At 47.3% G+C, this 15,970-nt stretch overlaps 1 protein-coding gene across 1 annotated transcript in view; it reads left to right on the plus strand.

Annotated features, from left to right (window-relative positions):
• Positions 1-1,011: 1,011 nt before the first annotated feature.
• The window catches only part of CDC73 (cell division cycle 73), a 98,280-nt gene continuing 83,321 nt past the window's right edge, over positions 1,012-15,970 (plus strand). The window contains exons 1-5 of the mRNA XM_040985399.1: positions 1,012-1,173; positions 3,535-3,640; positions 7,757-7,826; positions 12,364-12,426; positions 12,511-12,563. Coding sequence (XP_040841333.1) covers positions 1,043-1,173; positions 3,535-3,640; positions 7,757-7,826; positions 12,364-12,426; positions 12,511-12,563 — 423 coding nt within the window. The 5' untranslated portion in view covers positions 1,012-1,042. The remainder of the gene's footprint in view (positions 1,174-3,534; positions 3,641-7,756; positions 7,827-12,363; positions 12,427-12,510; positions 12,564-15,970) is intronic.

A 15,970-nucleotide genomic window follows, 5' to 3' on the forward strand; every position in this document is an offset into this window, starting at 1 on the left:
CCGCACAGGCGTGCCACCCTTTAGCTTTGTAGGATTGAGATAAGGAAACAAACCAGGCAACGGCAGGTTTCTGGTACAGGTGCGCGTGGAACAGAAAGCGTGTGGCACCATGGAAGCAGCTTTACGCCTTTGGATGAGTTTCGATAGTTCAAATTCACAGCCGCAAACTGCCAGGGAGCGAACCATACCACATACCGGCTACCTAGCCCTCCGTGCTGCAAGGTAACACAAAAGCATCTTCTCTTCATAGTCCAAGGATCTGATGATGCCAGTCTCAAAGTTGCGCCTGCCCCGTTCTGACACAATGAAAGGCATGGAGAAAAAGGCGACTTGATACAGGCCACGGCACCTTGAGTTTCTCCCATGTGTCCAGCACCTCACAGACACCATTAGACACCCTGCTAGCCCCAGAAAGATCCTCAGAGTAACGGCCCCGTTTGCACCCCAGAAGGGACACGGTCGTGTCAAGGAGCCGCTCTGTGGCGTCCCAAGCCCTCAGCCCCGGCGGCAGGAAGGGGCGGGCGCGCGCCTCGCGCCGCGGGAAGCAGCTCGGCGGCTCCGGGCGCAGGTGCGCGCGCACCTGCGGGTGCTGGGGCGGCGCGCTCGCGGGCGCGCGCACGCCGGGCGCCGCCGCCGCCGCCGCCCCGAGCGTGCGCCGTGCGTGGGCCCTGCGCGGAGGCGGCCGGCTCGGCGCCGAGGGGGCATCTTCCCGGGCGGCCGCGGCTCCCCCTGGCGGCGGCGGCCGGGCGGGCGGCACGGCCGGCGCGCAGTCAGGCGTTCTCCGCGGGCAGCCGGCGGCGGGGCCCTGCCTGCCGGCGCGGGGTCCTCGGCGGCCGGGGTGGCTCCAGCCCCTTGGTGCTGTCGTCGGCGAGGGCGGCCTTGAGGGCGGCCGCTGCGGGGGCGCGGCGGGCGCGGCGGCGGCGGGGCGGCCCGAGGCGGGCGCGGCGGCCGGGGAGCCGAGGCCGGCGGGGCGGAGGGGCGGCGGGGCGTCCGGGCGGGCGGTGACGGCGGCGGCGGCGGCGGAGGCGGCGAGGGGGGGAAGATGGCGGACGTGCTCAGCGTCTTGCGACAGTACAACATCCAGAAGAAGGAGATCGTGGTCAAGGGGGACGAAGTCATCTTCGGGGAGTTCTCCTGGCCCAAGAACGTCAAGACCAACTATGTGGTGTGGGGGTGAGTCGGGGCGGCGCGCGAGGGGGGCGCTCCCAGGTGACCCCTGTCCTGACTTGTCGCTCGCCCCCTCCCCTCCGGTGTTTGTTGATTTAATTTTCTCCCCCTGCCGCCCCTTCGGCTGCTCGTGTGTTGGAGGACCGGGAGACCCCGGTGCTCTGGGGGCAGGAAAAGTTTTCTTTGCGGAGTCCAAGTTGCACTTGGAGTGAGTCGGTGACGGCCCCGGGGTCCGGCCGGGCCGCGAGCACCTGCGCGGGGGTGCACAAAGGGGCGCCGGCTCGGGGCAGGTGCCGCGGTACCAGGAGGGCGTGCCGAGTGCGCCCTCGGGGACACCGCGGGGTAGGCAGGAGTTTGTGCCCAGGTGGGTGGGGTGCAGCGAGCGCCTCACGGCAGAGAGGTCCTTTTCAGTGTGTGTGTGCGCGCGCGCGCGTGTGCGGTGCAGGTGCGTGGGGGAAGGTGCGTTTGAAGGGAAGCGTCTTGGAGTGTAGATCCACGTGGGGCTCCGTTGAGTTGCGGTCCTTGGGGAAGAGCTCCGGAGGAAGGTTTAATATCATTGTAGGGCGTTCTTAGTGCTGTCCCTCCCTGCGGCCAATGTCCCCCCCGTTTGTAAGAGTAGAACCCTGGGTCAGAACTTTGCTACCCGTTCTTGTTGGCTTGGATATAGTGAGCTTTAGGAAGAGTCGATGGGAGAGTAGTGCAGATTTAGTTGATTGGCTTTTTCGTTTCGGGTTTTGTAAACGTGTGTGTGTGTGGCCGTGTGATTTAATGATTGGCTTTATGAAATGTTGCTTAGATGACATCATTCTGCGTTTTCTGTGTGGGTCCCTCTCGGGTTCACATACGGACTGGGCTCTGGGGGATGCATCGTTCCCTGGTTACAGCACGGTCAAGGAGTACTGATGGGGAAACGGCCTCATCTGCGGGAAGTTTCAGAGGCTCTGATGTCTCCCCCACCCCCAAGCGCCTAGACCTAGGTGAATGGAAGGGATGAGTAGGTACCCTGCTGTGAAATGCCCAGAGCCCTCACTTCTGGCGCGCGGTTCCTAAGTGTTCACAGCCCGGTGTTGACTGTGTTCCCATCCTGCTGGTGCCTAGCATGGGGATGGCGCATTGCCTCTTGCAGGACAAGGGAAGTGTGTGCTTAAAGGCTTGGTGCTTGGGAAGGAGGTGTTTCCCCAGCCGGTGAAAAAGCAATGCTTAAAACTATTTCTACAGTAAATCACACTAAGAAAGGCAGATATACAGAGAGAAGGAGAGGTAGAGAGGAAAGATCTTCCTTCTGCTGGTTCACTCCTCAAGTGGCTGCAGTGGCCAGAGCTGAGCTGATTCGAAGCCAGGAGCCAGGAGTTTCTTCTAGGTCTCCCACACAGGTGCAGGGTCCCAAGGCTTTAGGCCGTCCTCCGCTGATTTCCCAGGCCACAAGCAGGGAGCTGGATGGGAAGTAGAGCAGCTAGGACACAAACCAGCACCCTTAATGAATCCCTGCAGTTGCAAGGCAAGGATTTAGCCACTAGGATACCTTACTGGACCCAAAAATTATTATTGTTTTCTATGTGTTTGCATACATGTGTGATTACACACAATTATGTAAAACATCATGTGATCTTTATTGCATGCAGTACATTCTTTTAGTTTTTTTGATATCCTACCAAAAGCTTGTGTTGGTTTTATTGGTGATATTTTGTGGTTTGAAATTGTTTACAAGGATAAGTGGGGCTGCTGGAGGAGGCTTGCAAAGACGGTGAGTGATGGTGCGCTAGGCTGAGAGCAGGTTGGCCTTGCTGTGGTTTCAGGGGGGAAGCGGGGTTGGGATAGCGAGCAGCCCTTGGTTACATTGTTGTGTCTCAGGTGAACTTACCTTTAGGTTTTGAGTCCCTGGTCTGAGTTCAGGGATGTTCTAGGAATTGCAGCTGTAACATTGTTAACCAGGCTGCTGGGCAACAGTTTAGTTAGCCGGAACCCTGGCACAAGTTTAAGTTCTCCACCAGTGATGGTGGTTGCGCTTCTCCTTAAGATATTTTGTTTCTTTTTGTTATGGATCCTCTCCAGTCTACAACTGGTCAGGTTTCTCTGTTGATAGAGACCGGGGACTATTTTGTATCTAAATATGAAAAGAGCATATGTGTATCTCAACTACAGGTCGAACTTGAGTGTTCTTCTGCGACTTTTTGACTTGTGTCATCCCCCCTGTGTGTGTGTGTTTTGCTGTAACGGCTTTTGGCTTATTAGATTTTTTTATACTTCACCTGCATTTATATTTCTGTTACCTGTGTTAAGTACTTTGCTAAATACATTGCTGAATACATCTAATTAAACGTGGAGAATTGCGTTCGAATTGTGATGGAACTCTTGCCTTGCTTGCAGGACTGGAAAGGAAGGCCAGCCGAGGGAGTACTACACGCTCGACTCCATCCTGTTCCTGCTCAACAATGTGCACCTCTCGCACCCCGTCTATGTCCGCCGTGCGGCTGTAAGTACCGGCACTGCGAAGCCGTTTTCTGTTTGCTTCTTTTATGCCAGATCTTATTTGGCATGGATAACTTCTTTCACAGTTTTCCTATTTTTAAAAAACAAAAGGTATGAAAGTCTGTATGGTCAAGATGTGTCTACTGCGTGACTTGCCCCAAGTTGGTTTTTTTTTTTTTTTTTGCCCCATGCGAAATGTAGGGAATGTTTATAACAGTGAAGGTTTTAAAGGAGTTTGCAGGGATGTTATAAAAAATTAATAAGCCTGTGGAAAGGCCTTGATACTGTGGGATTCTAGTTTAATCTCCAGGAACTTTTCGTTTTGGTCAGAATACACTAATAGCTGTTTTTTAAAATTTATTTATTTATTTATTTACATTGGAAAGAGATCTACAGAAAGAGAAAGATTTTCATCTGCTGGTTCACTCCCCAAGCAGCTGCAATGGCCAGAGCTGAGCCTATCTGAAGCCAGGAGCCAGGAACCTCTTTCCGGTCTCCCACGCAGGTTCAGGATCCCCCAAGGTTTTGGGTTGTGCTCAACTGCTTTCCCAGGCTACAAGCTGGGAGCTGGATGGGAACTGGGACCCTGGGATTAGAACTGGCGCCCCTATGGGATCCTGGTGCGTGCAAGGCGAGGACTTTAGCCTGATTTTCAATAATTTTAATCCAGTTATTTTCATGCTCTATTGATAAATTGTTTTCCCTTTTGGGAGCTTTCTCTGGATAACCCTTTGTTGACCCGGGATCTGTAGGAACGATTGGCAAGGAGCTGTTTCACGGTCTGATGACGAGGTGCTTTGTCATAGCAATGCTTCAGAAAGTTTGTGGAAAAGGGATTGAAAAATTTATTTCGGTGTGAAAAATTTTTAAACTCATAAAAATTGAGAAAGTGTCCCATCACCCAGTGGGCTTAAGTGCTAAATGTGAGACTTGTTTTCTGTCTCTTGAAAATTGATTGGTTTGAAAGGAAGAGCTGGACAGTGAAGCAGAGACAGGAAGAGCTTCCGTCTGCCCGTCTCTCCCAGCAAGGCCTCAGTGGCCGGGCAGGCCGGGTGCTTCGTCTGCGTCTGGGGCCCGTGCCTCCCGTGGCAAGTGGGGCAGCCGGGGCTCAACCCGGCAATGGCTTGCCCGCTGTGCCACAGTGCTGGCCGCAAGGCTTGCTCTTCTCTGAGCAAGAAATTTATGCTTTTAAAATAGTTACTTTGAGAAAATGGAATTAAGATAAAACTCCTTGGCAAATAGAAAAAAAATTGATAGAATTCTTTGGAGTTATTTTGAATTGTACTGGATTTTAAGAGCACGGAGTGCTTAGACTTTTTTATTGGGGGTATGTATATTTTTTGGCGTAACAGAAGTTTTTAAGCACTTGGTTCCATTTCCAGGGGGTTTTCTTGAGTGGCTGTAGTGTGTGGCGCATGATGTAGTTGTCACTGTGAACCTTGGGGCTGTTGGCCATACAAAATTTAGTTTTTTTCTTTTCTTTTAAAAATCTGTTTATTGGGGCCAACACCTTGGTGTAGTAGGCTAAGTCTCTGCTTGTGTTGCTGGCATCCCATGTGGGCAGCAGTTCAAGTTCTTGCTGCTCTTATTTGATCTTCCTCCTTGCTAAATGGCCTGGGAAAGTAGTGGGGCCCTGCACCCACGTAGGAGACCTGAAGAAGCTCCTGGCTTTGGTAGGCCCAGCTCCTGCCGTTGCAGCCGTTTGGAGAGTGAGCCAGTAGATGGAAGGACTTCCTCTCTGTGTTTCTGTAACTCTGCCTCACAAATAAAAATAAATCCTTAAGGAAAAAAATCCAAGTATTTATTTGAAATGCAGAATGACAGACACACAAAGTTCTTTTATCCAACTAAATCTCTTATTCACTTGCTAAGTGACAACAAGGTCTGGAGATGGAGGCTGGGTGCATGGGACTCCTTTGGGGTCTTCTGCGTGGGTGGGAGGGACCCAGGCACCTGCTGGCTGCTTCCGTGTCCTAGCAGGGAGCTTGACTGGACACGGAGCAGCTGCGACCCAGACCCGCCCAGATGGGATGCAGGGTCTCAGGCAAGCACGACGCCCGCCCTGAGTCTTATTCATGTTGGCCAGGTTCAAAGAGAAAACTTAGAAACCTCTGGAATTCTATCCACTTTGTTTGTTACCTTCTTTGTGTTCCTGGTAAACTTCTTGGTCACCAACAGGTGTTGAAATTCTGTTTCTGAACTAACATCTGTTTGAGTAAACTCACGGATTATCTGTTGGCAGTGATGTAAATTCATCAGGGACCAACTGTTGGCTGTGGCAGTACTGTCAATAAATTAGTTGCAGTTTTGGCTGTTCACAGTATCTGTGTAGTCTGATTTTGGGCTCTGAAACTTTTTTCATAAGGAGAAATAGTAATGTAGCTAGACCTTTAAACAATTTCATTTCAGTTTTGAGTGGTAAGCAGCCCATCGCTGGGATGCACAGCGTTTTGTTAGGGAAGTGGAGGTACCCTGGGCACGCCGAGAGTAAGTTCTTCCCATTGACTTCAGTTTCTCATGTAAGGCAATAAGAGTGTAAACCGTGTAGTTCCTCAGGCTCTGGAGCGGTGGCTTTGCATTCCATTTGTTGTTTACATTAGAAAAATTATGTGGAAGACAGTAGAAAGGCCAGGATTCATCTCAGTGTATGCCCAAACGTGACTTGGTGCCTGCTGTATGCATTTTGGTGTGCAGGGTGGTGGAGCAGGAGAAGCAGGGAAAGAATGGGCAGAGTGCGGAAGATCTTTGCCCTGTCGGTTCGCTCCAAATGCCCACAGCAACCGGAGGTGGGCCAGGAGTTTCATTTGAGTCACCTGTGTGACTGGATGAACACAGTCGAGCTTTGGATTGGAAGCACATAGTGTTAATGTAGGTAATTAGAGGAAATTTATCCCTCATATTACCATGGATAGATTTTTTTCATATTTAATTATTATTTTTTGTAACAAAAAACAGTAGATGGACTGTTGACTGCTGACCCGATCTGAAGCCAGGAGCCAGGAACGTTCTCCAGGGCTCCCACTAAAGTGCAGCGTCCTAAGGCTTTGGGCCCTCCGCTGCTGCTCTCCTAGGCCGCAGGCAGGAAGCAGCCGACATCTATATAGGATCCTGGCATATGCAAGGCAAGGATTTTAGCCTAGGCTATCGTGCTGGACCCCATAGTTAATTTTTTAATATTTCCCTTCTGCTTATAGAGCTTAAATCATTCACACATAAAAAGAACTCTGTATGATATAGAAGGTAAACAGCTGTTACAAACATATTCTTGTGTTAAATGTATACAGAGAGAAGTAGAGACAGAGAGGAAGGTCTTCCATCCACTGATTCACTCCCCAAATGCCTGCAACAGCTGTAGCTGAGCCGATCTGAAGCAGAGCCAGGAGCTTTTTCTGGGTCTCCCGTGTGGGTGCAGGGTCTCAAGGCTTTGGGCCATCCTCAACTGCTTTCTCAGGCCACAAGCAGGGAGCTGGATGGGAAATGGTGTCACTGGGATTAGAACCTGTGCCCACATGGGTTCCCGGCATGTGCAAGGTGAGGACTTTAGCTGCTAGACTTCCGTGCCTTGCCCACATTGGTTGTTTTGTTGTGTATTTTCTGGAGTTTCAAAAATGAAATTATGAAAACTGAAAATGGTTACAACATTTTCCAGGGGTGGCAGATGTTTGGTTCAGTGTGTAAGTCTTTGCTCAGGACAGCCATGTTCCAGAGCCGTGTGCAGGCTGCAGTCCTGGCTGCCCTGCTCTGGCCAGGGTCCTGCGTGGCCTTTGGAGGTGACATGTGCCACTGCAGTCCGTGGGTGCTCGCTGCCCGCTGGAGACCAGGTGGAGCCCAGGGTCCTGGCTCCGGCTGGCTGCAGTCCTAGTGCTTCAGGCATTGGAGAGTAAACTGTGCGAAAGAAGAGCATTTTCTGCTTTTCTAATTAAAAAGCAAATAAATGCTTATATGAAAAAGTAAAGATTGTTTCTAATTGAAGTTCTTACTAGCTTCCTTAAATCTGGTCATGTTTTACACATTCATTTTTACTAATGTGTTGTCAAAGTGTGTTGAATTTTCAGATATTACATGATGTTAAGTTATGTATTGTTCTTTATCTAATGCCTAATTTAAAATTTTGGTTCAGACAGAAAATATTCCTGTGGTTAGAAGACCTGACCGGAAAGACCTGCTTGGCTATCTCAATGGGGAAGCATGTGAGTACTTGGTGAAGTTGTTCTTCATGGATGCTGTCCACCTGTCCCTCCCCTCCCCCCCGGACCTCTGAATGAGAAGTAACAGGCTGAGCATCTGTGTACCCACTGAATCGTCAGTTGCCTACAGCTGTGCCTGGGTGTCGCTCTGTCTTTACAGTCCGTGTCCTGTCCCGGCTCCTGAGGCTGTGCCCCTTCCTAGTTGGGAATCCCATTTCCCTCGGATTTTGCTTCTGTCAGGTGTTTTCTTTCTCTTCTTTTTTTTTTTTTTTTAAGATTTATTTGATTTTTATTGCAAAGTCTGATATACGGAGAGGAAGAGAAGGAAGCTCTTCCGTCCCATGATTCACTCCCCAAGTTGCTGCAAAGGCCGGTGCTGCACCGATCCAGAACTACGAGCCAGGAACTTCCTCCAGGTCTCCCACACGGGTGCAGGGTCCCAAGGCTTTGGGCCGTTCTCAGCTGCTTTCCCAGGCCACAAGCAGGGAGCTGGATGGGAAGAGGGGTCACCGGGATTAGAAATGGTGCCCATATGGGATCCCAGCACGTGCAAGGCGAGGACTTTAACCTCTAGGCTACTGCACCAGGCCCGTAGGTTGTTTTTCTTTCAGTCCATCAGTTTTTACCCTTTCAGAAGACGTTTAGTGAGATAGCTCCTTCTTTCAAAATAAAATTTTGGGTTCACATTTCTGTTCTCCACCGCCCCAGTTGTCTTCTCGTTGTATCCTTGCGTGTTTTTGAGGTCATCGTGTGGCTGTAATGCCTGTCTTCCACTGCAGGGTATCCTCAGGTGCACACAGCCCCAGGGCTCGCTCTCCCCTGGCTCCGACTGTACACTCCCTCCTGTGCTGGCCTGTTCTTTACCTCTGCGCCTCACAGGGAATTCCTGACATTTTCTAGGAATCCTTTTTTTTTAAATTTATATTTTAACTCTAATTTCTAGGTAATGTTTTCCAGTTTCTCACTTTAAATAATCTGAGGATTTCCACATTGACTTTGTGTGCTCAGAGTGATAAATTGACTGCCAGCGCTTTCCCCCTTGTTTAACAGACTTCTGAAATTTAATGTTGGCAATAGAATGCCTAGGTCATCTTCCTCTTTCCTCCCAACACAAAACAAAGATGATTTTGTACTTTCCCAGCATTTCTGCCTCAGTAATGTAGAATGACATGTTTTTAATACAGTTGGTAACAACAAAAACTATGGCAAAAGATTCAAATTCTTGTATCTCAGATCTCTCATGTTGTAACCATTTATTAGCAAGTCTTATCTTTCACTCTGTCTCTGGACGCTTCTTCTACCCCCTCCCTCCTTCTTTCTGTGGAAAGATTTGTGAGAGTTAGAGATTGAGCTTTTCCAAAGTGTGTGTGTGTGTGTGTGTGTGTGTGTGAAAGAGAGAGTGAGAGAGAGAGATTGAGCTCTTCATTCCACTGGCTCACTCTTCAGGTGGCTGTGATGACCACTGCAGTGCCATACTAGAGCCAGACTAAAAACAGGCCAGGAGCTCCTTCCAGCTGTTCAGTGACGATGTGGGAGCCCAGGTACCTGAGCTGTCTGCTGCTCTGTCTCAGCCCGTTAGCAGGGAGCTTGATTGGAAGTGGAACTGCCAGGACATGAACAGGTGCCCATGTTGGATTACAGTTGATAGATTTGTCTGCTGTCCACAGCACCAGCCCCTGTTTTCTCTGTCTGTCACATTGTGACAAAGGGCTGGTGCTGATGTGGTTGAAGCTGTGCCTAACCATATTCCTCCCCCCCCCCCTTTTTTTTTAATACGAATTGGTTTATCTGAAAGGCTGAGTTAGGGAGACCAAGAGATCTTCCCTTCTCTGTTCACTCTTCAAGTGGCTGCAGGAGCCAGGCTGTTCCCAGTAGACGTCAGGAGCCAGGAGATTCATCTTAGTCTCTCACATGTTTGCAGACACTCAAGTAGTTGGGCCAAATCCCACTGTTTTCCAGGGCCATTTATAGGAGCCTGAGTCGGAAGTGGTAGCTGTTTAGTTGCCCAATGGTATGAGGCCTTTATAGGTTATGAATTAACCCATGGTGACATACACCTGTCCCAAGAACATATATTTAGATAGGAAGATGTAATATTTGAATATATTAATTCTTGGGGCTCAGCACAGTAGCCTAGTGGCTAAAGTCCTCGCCTTGCGTGTGCTGGGATCCTATATGGACACCGGTTCTAATCCTACCAGCCCTGCTTCCCATCCTGCTCCCTGCTTGTGGCCTGGGAAAGCAATTGAGGTCGGCCCAAAACCTTGGGACCCTGCACCTACATGGGAGACCCAGAAGAGGCTCCCAATTTCGGATCGGCTTAGCTCTGGCCTTTGTGGCCACTTGGAGAGTGAATCAGTGGATGGAATATCTTCTCTCTCCTTCTCTTTGTATTTCAGACTTTGCAATTAAAAAATAAAATAATACATCTTTTGGAAAATTACATTTGTGATTTAATTTATACCTTTACCATGATTTTAATAAAAATCCACATGTCCTGTGTTGAGTAAGAGGTAGATTAGACATGTTATAAAATTTACTTGATAAAACCAATTCTCCTTAAACATTTGTAGAACAGAGATAAGATTACTTGCTCTGGAGTTCAGAATTTTAAATAATAAAACCTTAGTAATTTTAAAATTAGAATGAACATAGCAATAAAACAACTTTTTAATGTGTGATATAGAAATACGAGTGTGAATTTAGCATGAGTGTAGACACATGTCAAATCAATGGGAGGGAAAATGAGGTTATTCAGTTGATATATCGATTCGAAGTAAGAAAGTTCTGTATTAACTAATTCACTGATTAATTTACTTTTTAAAGCCAGGAGCCTAGAATGACACCTGGAGCTCCCGCATGGGGCAGGGTCCAGTGCGCTTCAGCCATCTCCCTTCCCAGGCACATACCAGCGGCGTGGATTAAAAGCAGATCAGCCAGGAAATGAACCACTGCTCTTCCGGGACATTAGCACCCCATACACCACAGAGACAGATTGAGATATTTCTCTGTTTTTGATGACAAAAATGTGACAAACTGGGCAAAGCTTGTGTAACTCATGCTTCAGAAAAATGGGCCATCTCACCAATCCGTGAAGTTATCCTGAAACTACATGCATACAAGACCGATGACCTAATAGTTTACAGTTATGCAACGCAAAGAAAAAGATAGAATCACAGAAAAAATGATTAGTTCAATTTGAAGTTAGACTATGCAGATGTAACATTATTTAAAAATCTGAGAGACAAAAATGTGGAGGCTTGATAATCTAGACTAGGCTAGGAGGTAATACATACTCTGTTGTGTTGTTGGTTGTGGCTGGAGTTGTGACCTACTGAGTTAACATGCTGTCTTAGTGCCCGCATCCCTTAGGAGCACTGATTCAATTCCAGGCAGCTCCATTTCCAATCCTGCTGGTAGCCTGGAAAAAGCAGCAGAAGATGGCCCAAACATTTGGGTCACTGTACCCGTGGGGGAGACCTAGAAGACGTTCCTGGCTTCTGGTTTCAGCCTGGCATGGCGTCAGCCATTGTGGCTATCTGACGAGCAAGCCAGTGGATGAACAATCCCTTTGTCTCTCTGTCTCCCCCATCTGTGCAGTTCTGACTTTCGAATATATAAATAAATCTTAAAAAAAAAGTGACTAGTTAATTTCTGCCAGATAATTTCAGTAATTTTAAGCTAAATTATTAGAAATAAGGTAGATGTTAATGAAATTCTTTTTACAGAGCTGCATTGAAAATTAGTTTAGGGAAATCACCATATGCAAATATGAAGTATGGACCTGGCATGGTGGTTCAGTTGGGTAGTCCTCCCCTTGCAAGCGTCAGGATCTCATTTGGGCACTGGTTCATGTCCTGGCTGCTTCACTTCACATCCAGCCCCCTGCTTGTGGCCTGGGGAAGCAGCTGAGGACAGCCCAAAGCCTTGGGACCCTGCACCCGTGTGGGAGACCTGGAAGAGCTCCTGGCTTCAGATGGTCTCAACTCTGGTCATTGTTGCAATTTGGGCAGTGAACTAGCAGATGAAAGATCTTTCTGTCTCTCCTTTTCTCTGTAAATCTGCCTTTCCAAAAAAAAAAAAAAAAATCTAAAAAAAGGATAACCAGGGCCTGGCGTGGTTGACGCAGTGGTTAAGATCCTCGACTTGCAAGCCCAGGATCCCATATGGGCGCCGGTTCTAATCCCGGCAGCCCCGCTTCCCTTCCAGCTCCCTGCCTGTGGCCCGGGAAAGCAGTCGAGGACGGCCCAAAGCTTTGGGACCCTGCACCCACGTGGGAGACCCGGAAGAGGCTCCTGGCTTCGGATTGGCATAGCATCAGCCGTTGCGCTCACTTGGGGAGTGAATCATCGGATGGAAGATCTTCCTCTCTGTCTCTCCTCTCTGTATATCTGCCTTTCCAATAAGAAAATAATAAAAATAAATCTTTAAAAAAAGAAAAGAAAAAAAGGATAACCAGCCTAGAGCATTCTATTTGTAATGTGTATTCTGTATTGGTCTAGACCCTGATGACCTCATGTAACTCTTTTTAACTCTTCAGCCACATCTGCAAGTATTGACAGAAGTGCTCCCCTGGAGATAGGGCTTCAGCGGTCCACTCAAGGTATGGCTTGTCACATTTTTATGCTGAACTTTAAAAGCCCATTCCCAAACCAAATGTTTATGTACTACTTTTTTTTTCTTAAAGTCAAACGAGCTGCAGATGAAGTTCTGGCAGAAGCCAAGAAACCACGAATTGAGGTAATGGGACTTAAAAGATGATTCACCTGGTTACTCAGCTTGGGTTTGTGTAGTACCAGAAATCTTGGTTTGTGATAATCCTGTCAACTTTTCTCTCAAAGAAATTTTGTAATGGAAAGAACACTTGGTCAATAAGTACCCCGAACTACAGTTTTAACTGTCTTATATAATTAAAAATTAGAATTAAGAATGTATTTTCCCTGACTTTTTTTGGAGCCCTCTCTGTGTAAGTTCTGTTAGGGTCACGTACTATTACTTGCTTTTCTGTCGTCACTGATGAAAATACAGTGCTAGAGTAGAGGTCAGAAAATTTTCTCTATAAATGACCAGAGAGCAAATGTTTCCGCTTTCTGGGTCGTCTGGTCTCTGTTGCAGCTGTCTGTCTGCTGGTGCTGAGGGAACCATTGACAATGCCTACGTGTACAGATGGGGCTGTCTTAGTAAAAGTGCCAAGTGGGTGGCTGGCTGGAATTGGCCTCCTCTGGGAGCAAGGTGGATTGGGGATTTGCTGGGCTTTTCAAATCTTTGAGCTCAGCGAAAATATTGACATTAGCTTCCAGATCACTTGTAGCGTTTTATAACCAGCAAGTGGAACATGAATGTCAGGGAGGAAAAATCAGGGTAGAAGCCATGTAGGAAGTGTGGCTACTCGGAGAGAGCTGGTGTTTACCAGGAGACCGCGCTTACTAGCAAGCTACTGGGATTTGAAAATGGTCACAAGGATAGGTTTCAAATATTCTCTCTGCACAGAACAGTTAGGTGCGATAATACCCATGCTGATTAGCCTGAACTGTTGTAGAATGTGTATATGTCAGAACATCAAGTGACACAGAAAGGTTTTAGTAGACAAGTATGTTTCATAAAGTAATGAAACCGTAGAGATTTAACTGTGATTTATGGTATTTATGTGAAACTTGTGATAAGCAGTTACACATAAAACTGCCCAAATGGAAGAATAATTCACTAGACCCATGTTTAATGTCAGAAATGACCACAGTGGTCATTTGTAAGTAAAAAGCATAAGAAAGAAAAAGCACAAGTACTCATCACTAACGTTAATTAGCATTGCTAGGAACTGTTAGTCTGTATTTCAGGCTCCTGACGGATAACTGTGTGCTGTCTGCTGCATGAACAGTGTGTCTGCACTGACACGGGGTGATCGTTGAAGGGACCAGGCTGGGTAGTAAGGACATGCACTGGAAACAGGGACAACATTTGGCAAATGGTGTAATTTTAATTCCGACTCATTAATCTGAAAAATGGTGGTTGTGATAATTAGATCTCTGTTAGTGCTCTGTTAAATGATGTTCCTTATGTATCTTAATTGCTATAATCTTGAGCACACGTTCCTGACGTTGGTAGGATAGTACATGTCACCTCTGGACAAACAGGCTCAGATAAACAGGGAGCTTGCTTAGGTGCACAGAATCCTCGTTAGAACCCAGGAAGTCTGCCTCTTAGCCATTCCACTCAGCTGGGCACAGATTCTATTTACAGTGAAACTGAGAGTTTCCCAAATGCTGCTTGCTTAAAGAAGGTTAATTACTAATGAGGGTGTAGACTAATGAGTCTAGAACCTGAGCAGCACAGTCATCATCTAATTTGGAAGAAGTTGTCATTTCAGAAATGCTCATTTGCCAGGATTTCAGTAACTTGTAAAGTCAACATGAAGTGGCATAGAATTATTTCCAGGTCATCTGCAGAAATAAAATTTACGGTAGCAACAGCTGTCTTCATTATAAGAAGAACTTTCACTTCTGTGTTGAAGAACAGTTAAGCACTCTGCTAGATTGGAATAGCGTTGTGTTTATTTTTTAATAATATTTTACTTGACACACAGTTACAGAGAGTGGGGATAGAATCAGGAAAGAGGTGGATTTGATTATGGATTGAAATCTGGAGATTAATATTCCATCCCTTGGTTCCCTCCTCATGTGGCCACAGCAGCTTAGGCTGGGGCTGGGGTTGAAGCCAAAGCCAGCTTTCTCTGGGTCTCTGACATGGGTGGCCAGGAGCACAAGTACTTCCATTGCTTTGGCTAGGTGTAGTTACAGGGACCTGGATCTGAAATGAAGCAACCGGGATTTGAACCCGGTTTAGGATGGTGGTGCTCAAAGGTGTAGAATTAGCTTGCTGTGCCGTTGCACTGGCCTTAGCATCTTTATTTATTGAAAGGAGATATTGAACTAAATCAGTTTTTGAATTGTGTGTTTAAGATTCACTTATTTTTATTGGAAAAGCAGATTTACAGGGAGAAGGGATACAGAGAAAAAGATCTTACGTCCACTGGTCCACTATCCAAGTGGCTGCAGCAGCTGGAGCTGGGCTGATCCAAAGCAAGGAGCCAGGATCTTCTTCCGGGTCTCCTGCACAGGTTCTGGGTCCTAAGACTTTGGGCCATCCTCAGCTGCTTTCCTAGACCACAGACAGGAATCTGAAAGGGAAGTGGAGAAGCCGGGTTATGAATTGGCACCCATACAGGATCCTGGCGCATGCAAGGCGAGAATTTAGTCACGAGGCTACTGTGCTGGGGCCTTATTGTTTTGTTCTTTAAAAATTTATTTATTTATTTTTTTACTGGAAAGGCAGATATACAGAGAGAGAGAGAGAGAGGAAGATCTTCCGCCCGATGATTGACTCCCCAAGTGAGCACAATGGCCAGTGCTGCGCCGATCCAAAATTGGGAGCCAGGAACTCTTCCGGGTCTCCCATGCGGGTGCAGGGTGCCAAAGCTTTGGGCTGTCCTCGACTGCTTTCCCAGGACACAAGCAGGGAGCTGGATGGGAAGTGGAGCTGCTAGGATTAGAACCGGTGCTCATATCGGATCCTGGCATTCAAGGCGAGGACTTTAGCCTCTAAGCCACCACACAGGGCCCTATTGTTTTGTTCTTAAGCAAACACTTCTTAGACTAAATTTTCCTGAAAACCTAATATAAATAATCCAGATGAAAGATAAGTTCCTAGGTTGACAAAAATCTAGGTGGCTCTCACTTGACCCTGGTTGGAAACTCGTAATGTAATGAAAAACATGGTTTGAAAATCATGTAAGATTCAGTCTAGAGTTTTCATGTGTGCTGATGGATTTGAGACCTGTGTCATCAAATGGGAACAAAAAATGTAGCTCTTAGATGAAATTCCAGTGTAATGAAGATGTATACAAAATTTGCAAACAAAGGGGATTTGTGTTCTTTCTAAATAAAAATAGTTCTGGAATATTATGTGAAGAACACTTACTGATCATAGGAGAAACCAAGGTGATAGCGTTGTGTAGTGGGTAAATTTGCTTCCTCCTGTGCTCGTGTCCCATGTGGGGTGTGTTCAGCTGTTCCACTTCTGATCCCGTGTGTTGGCACTGGCCTAGAAAAGCAGTGTCATATGGTCCCAGTGCTTCCACTTCTGCTTAGGAC

This window comes from Ochotona curzoniae, unplaced genomic scaffold, assembly GCF_017591425.1.
Source record: "Ochotona curzoniae isolate NIBS_2020 unplaced genomic scaffold, NIBS_Ocur_1.0 contig_430, whole genome shotgun sequence".
In the NCBI taxonomy this organism is placed as follows: domain Eukaryota; kingdom Metazoa; phylum Chordata; class Mammalia; order Lagomorpha; family Ochotonidae; genus Ochotona; species Ochotona curzoniae.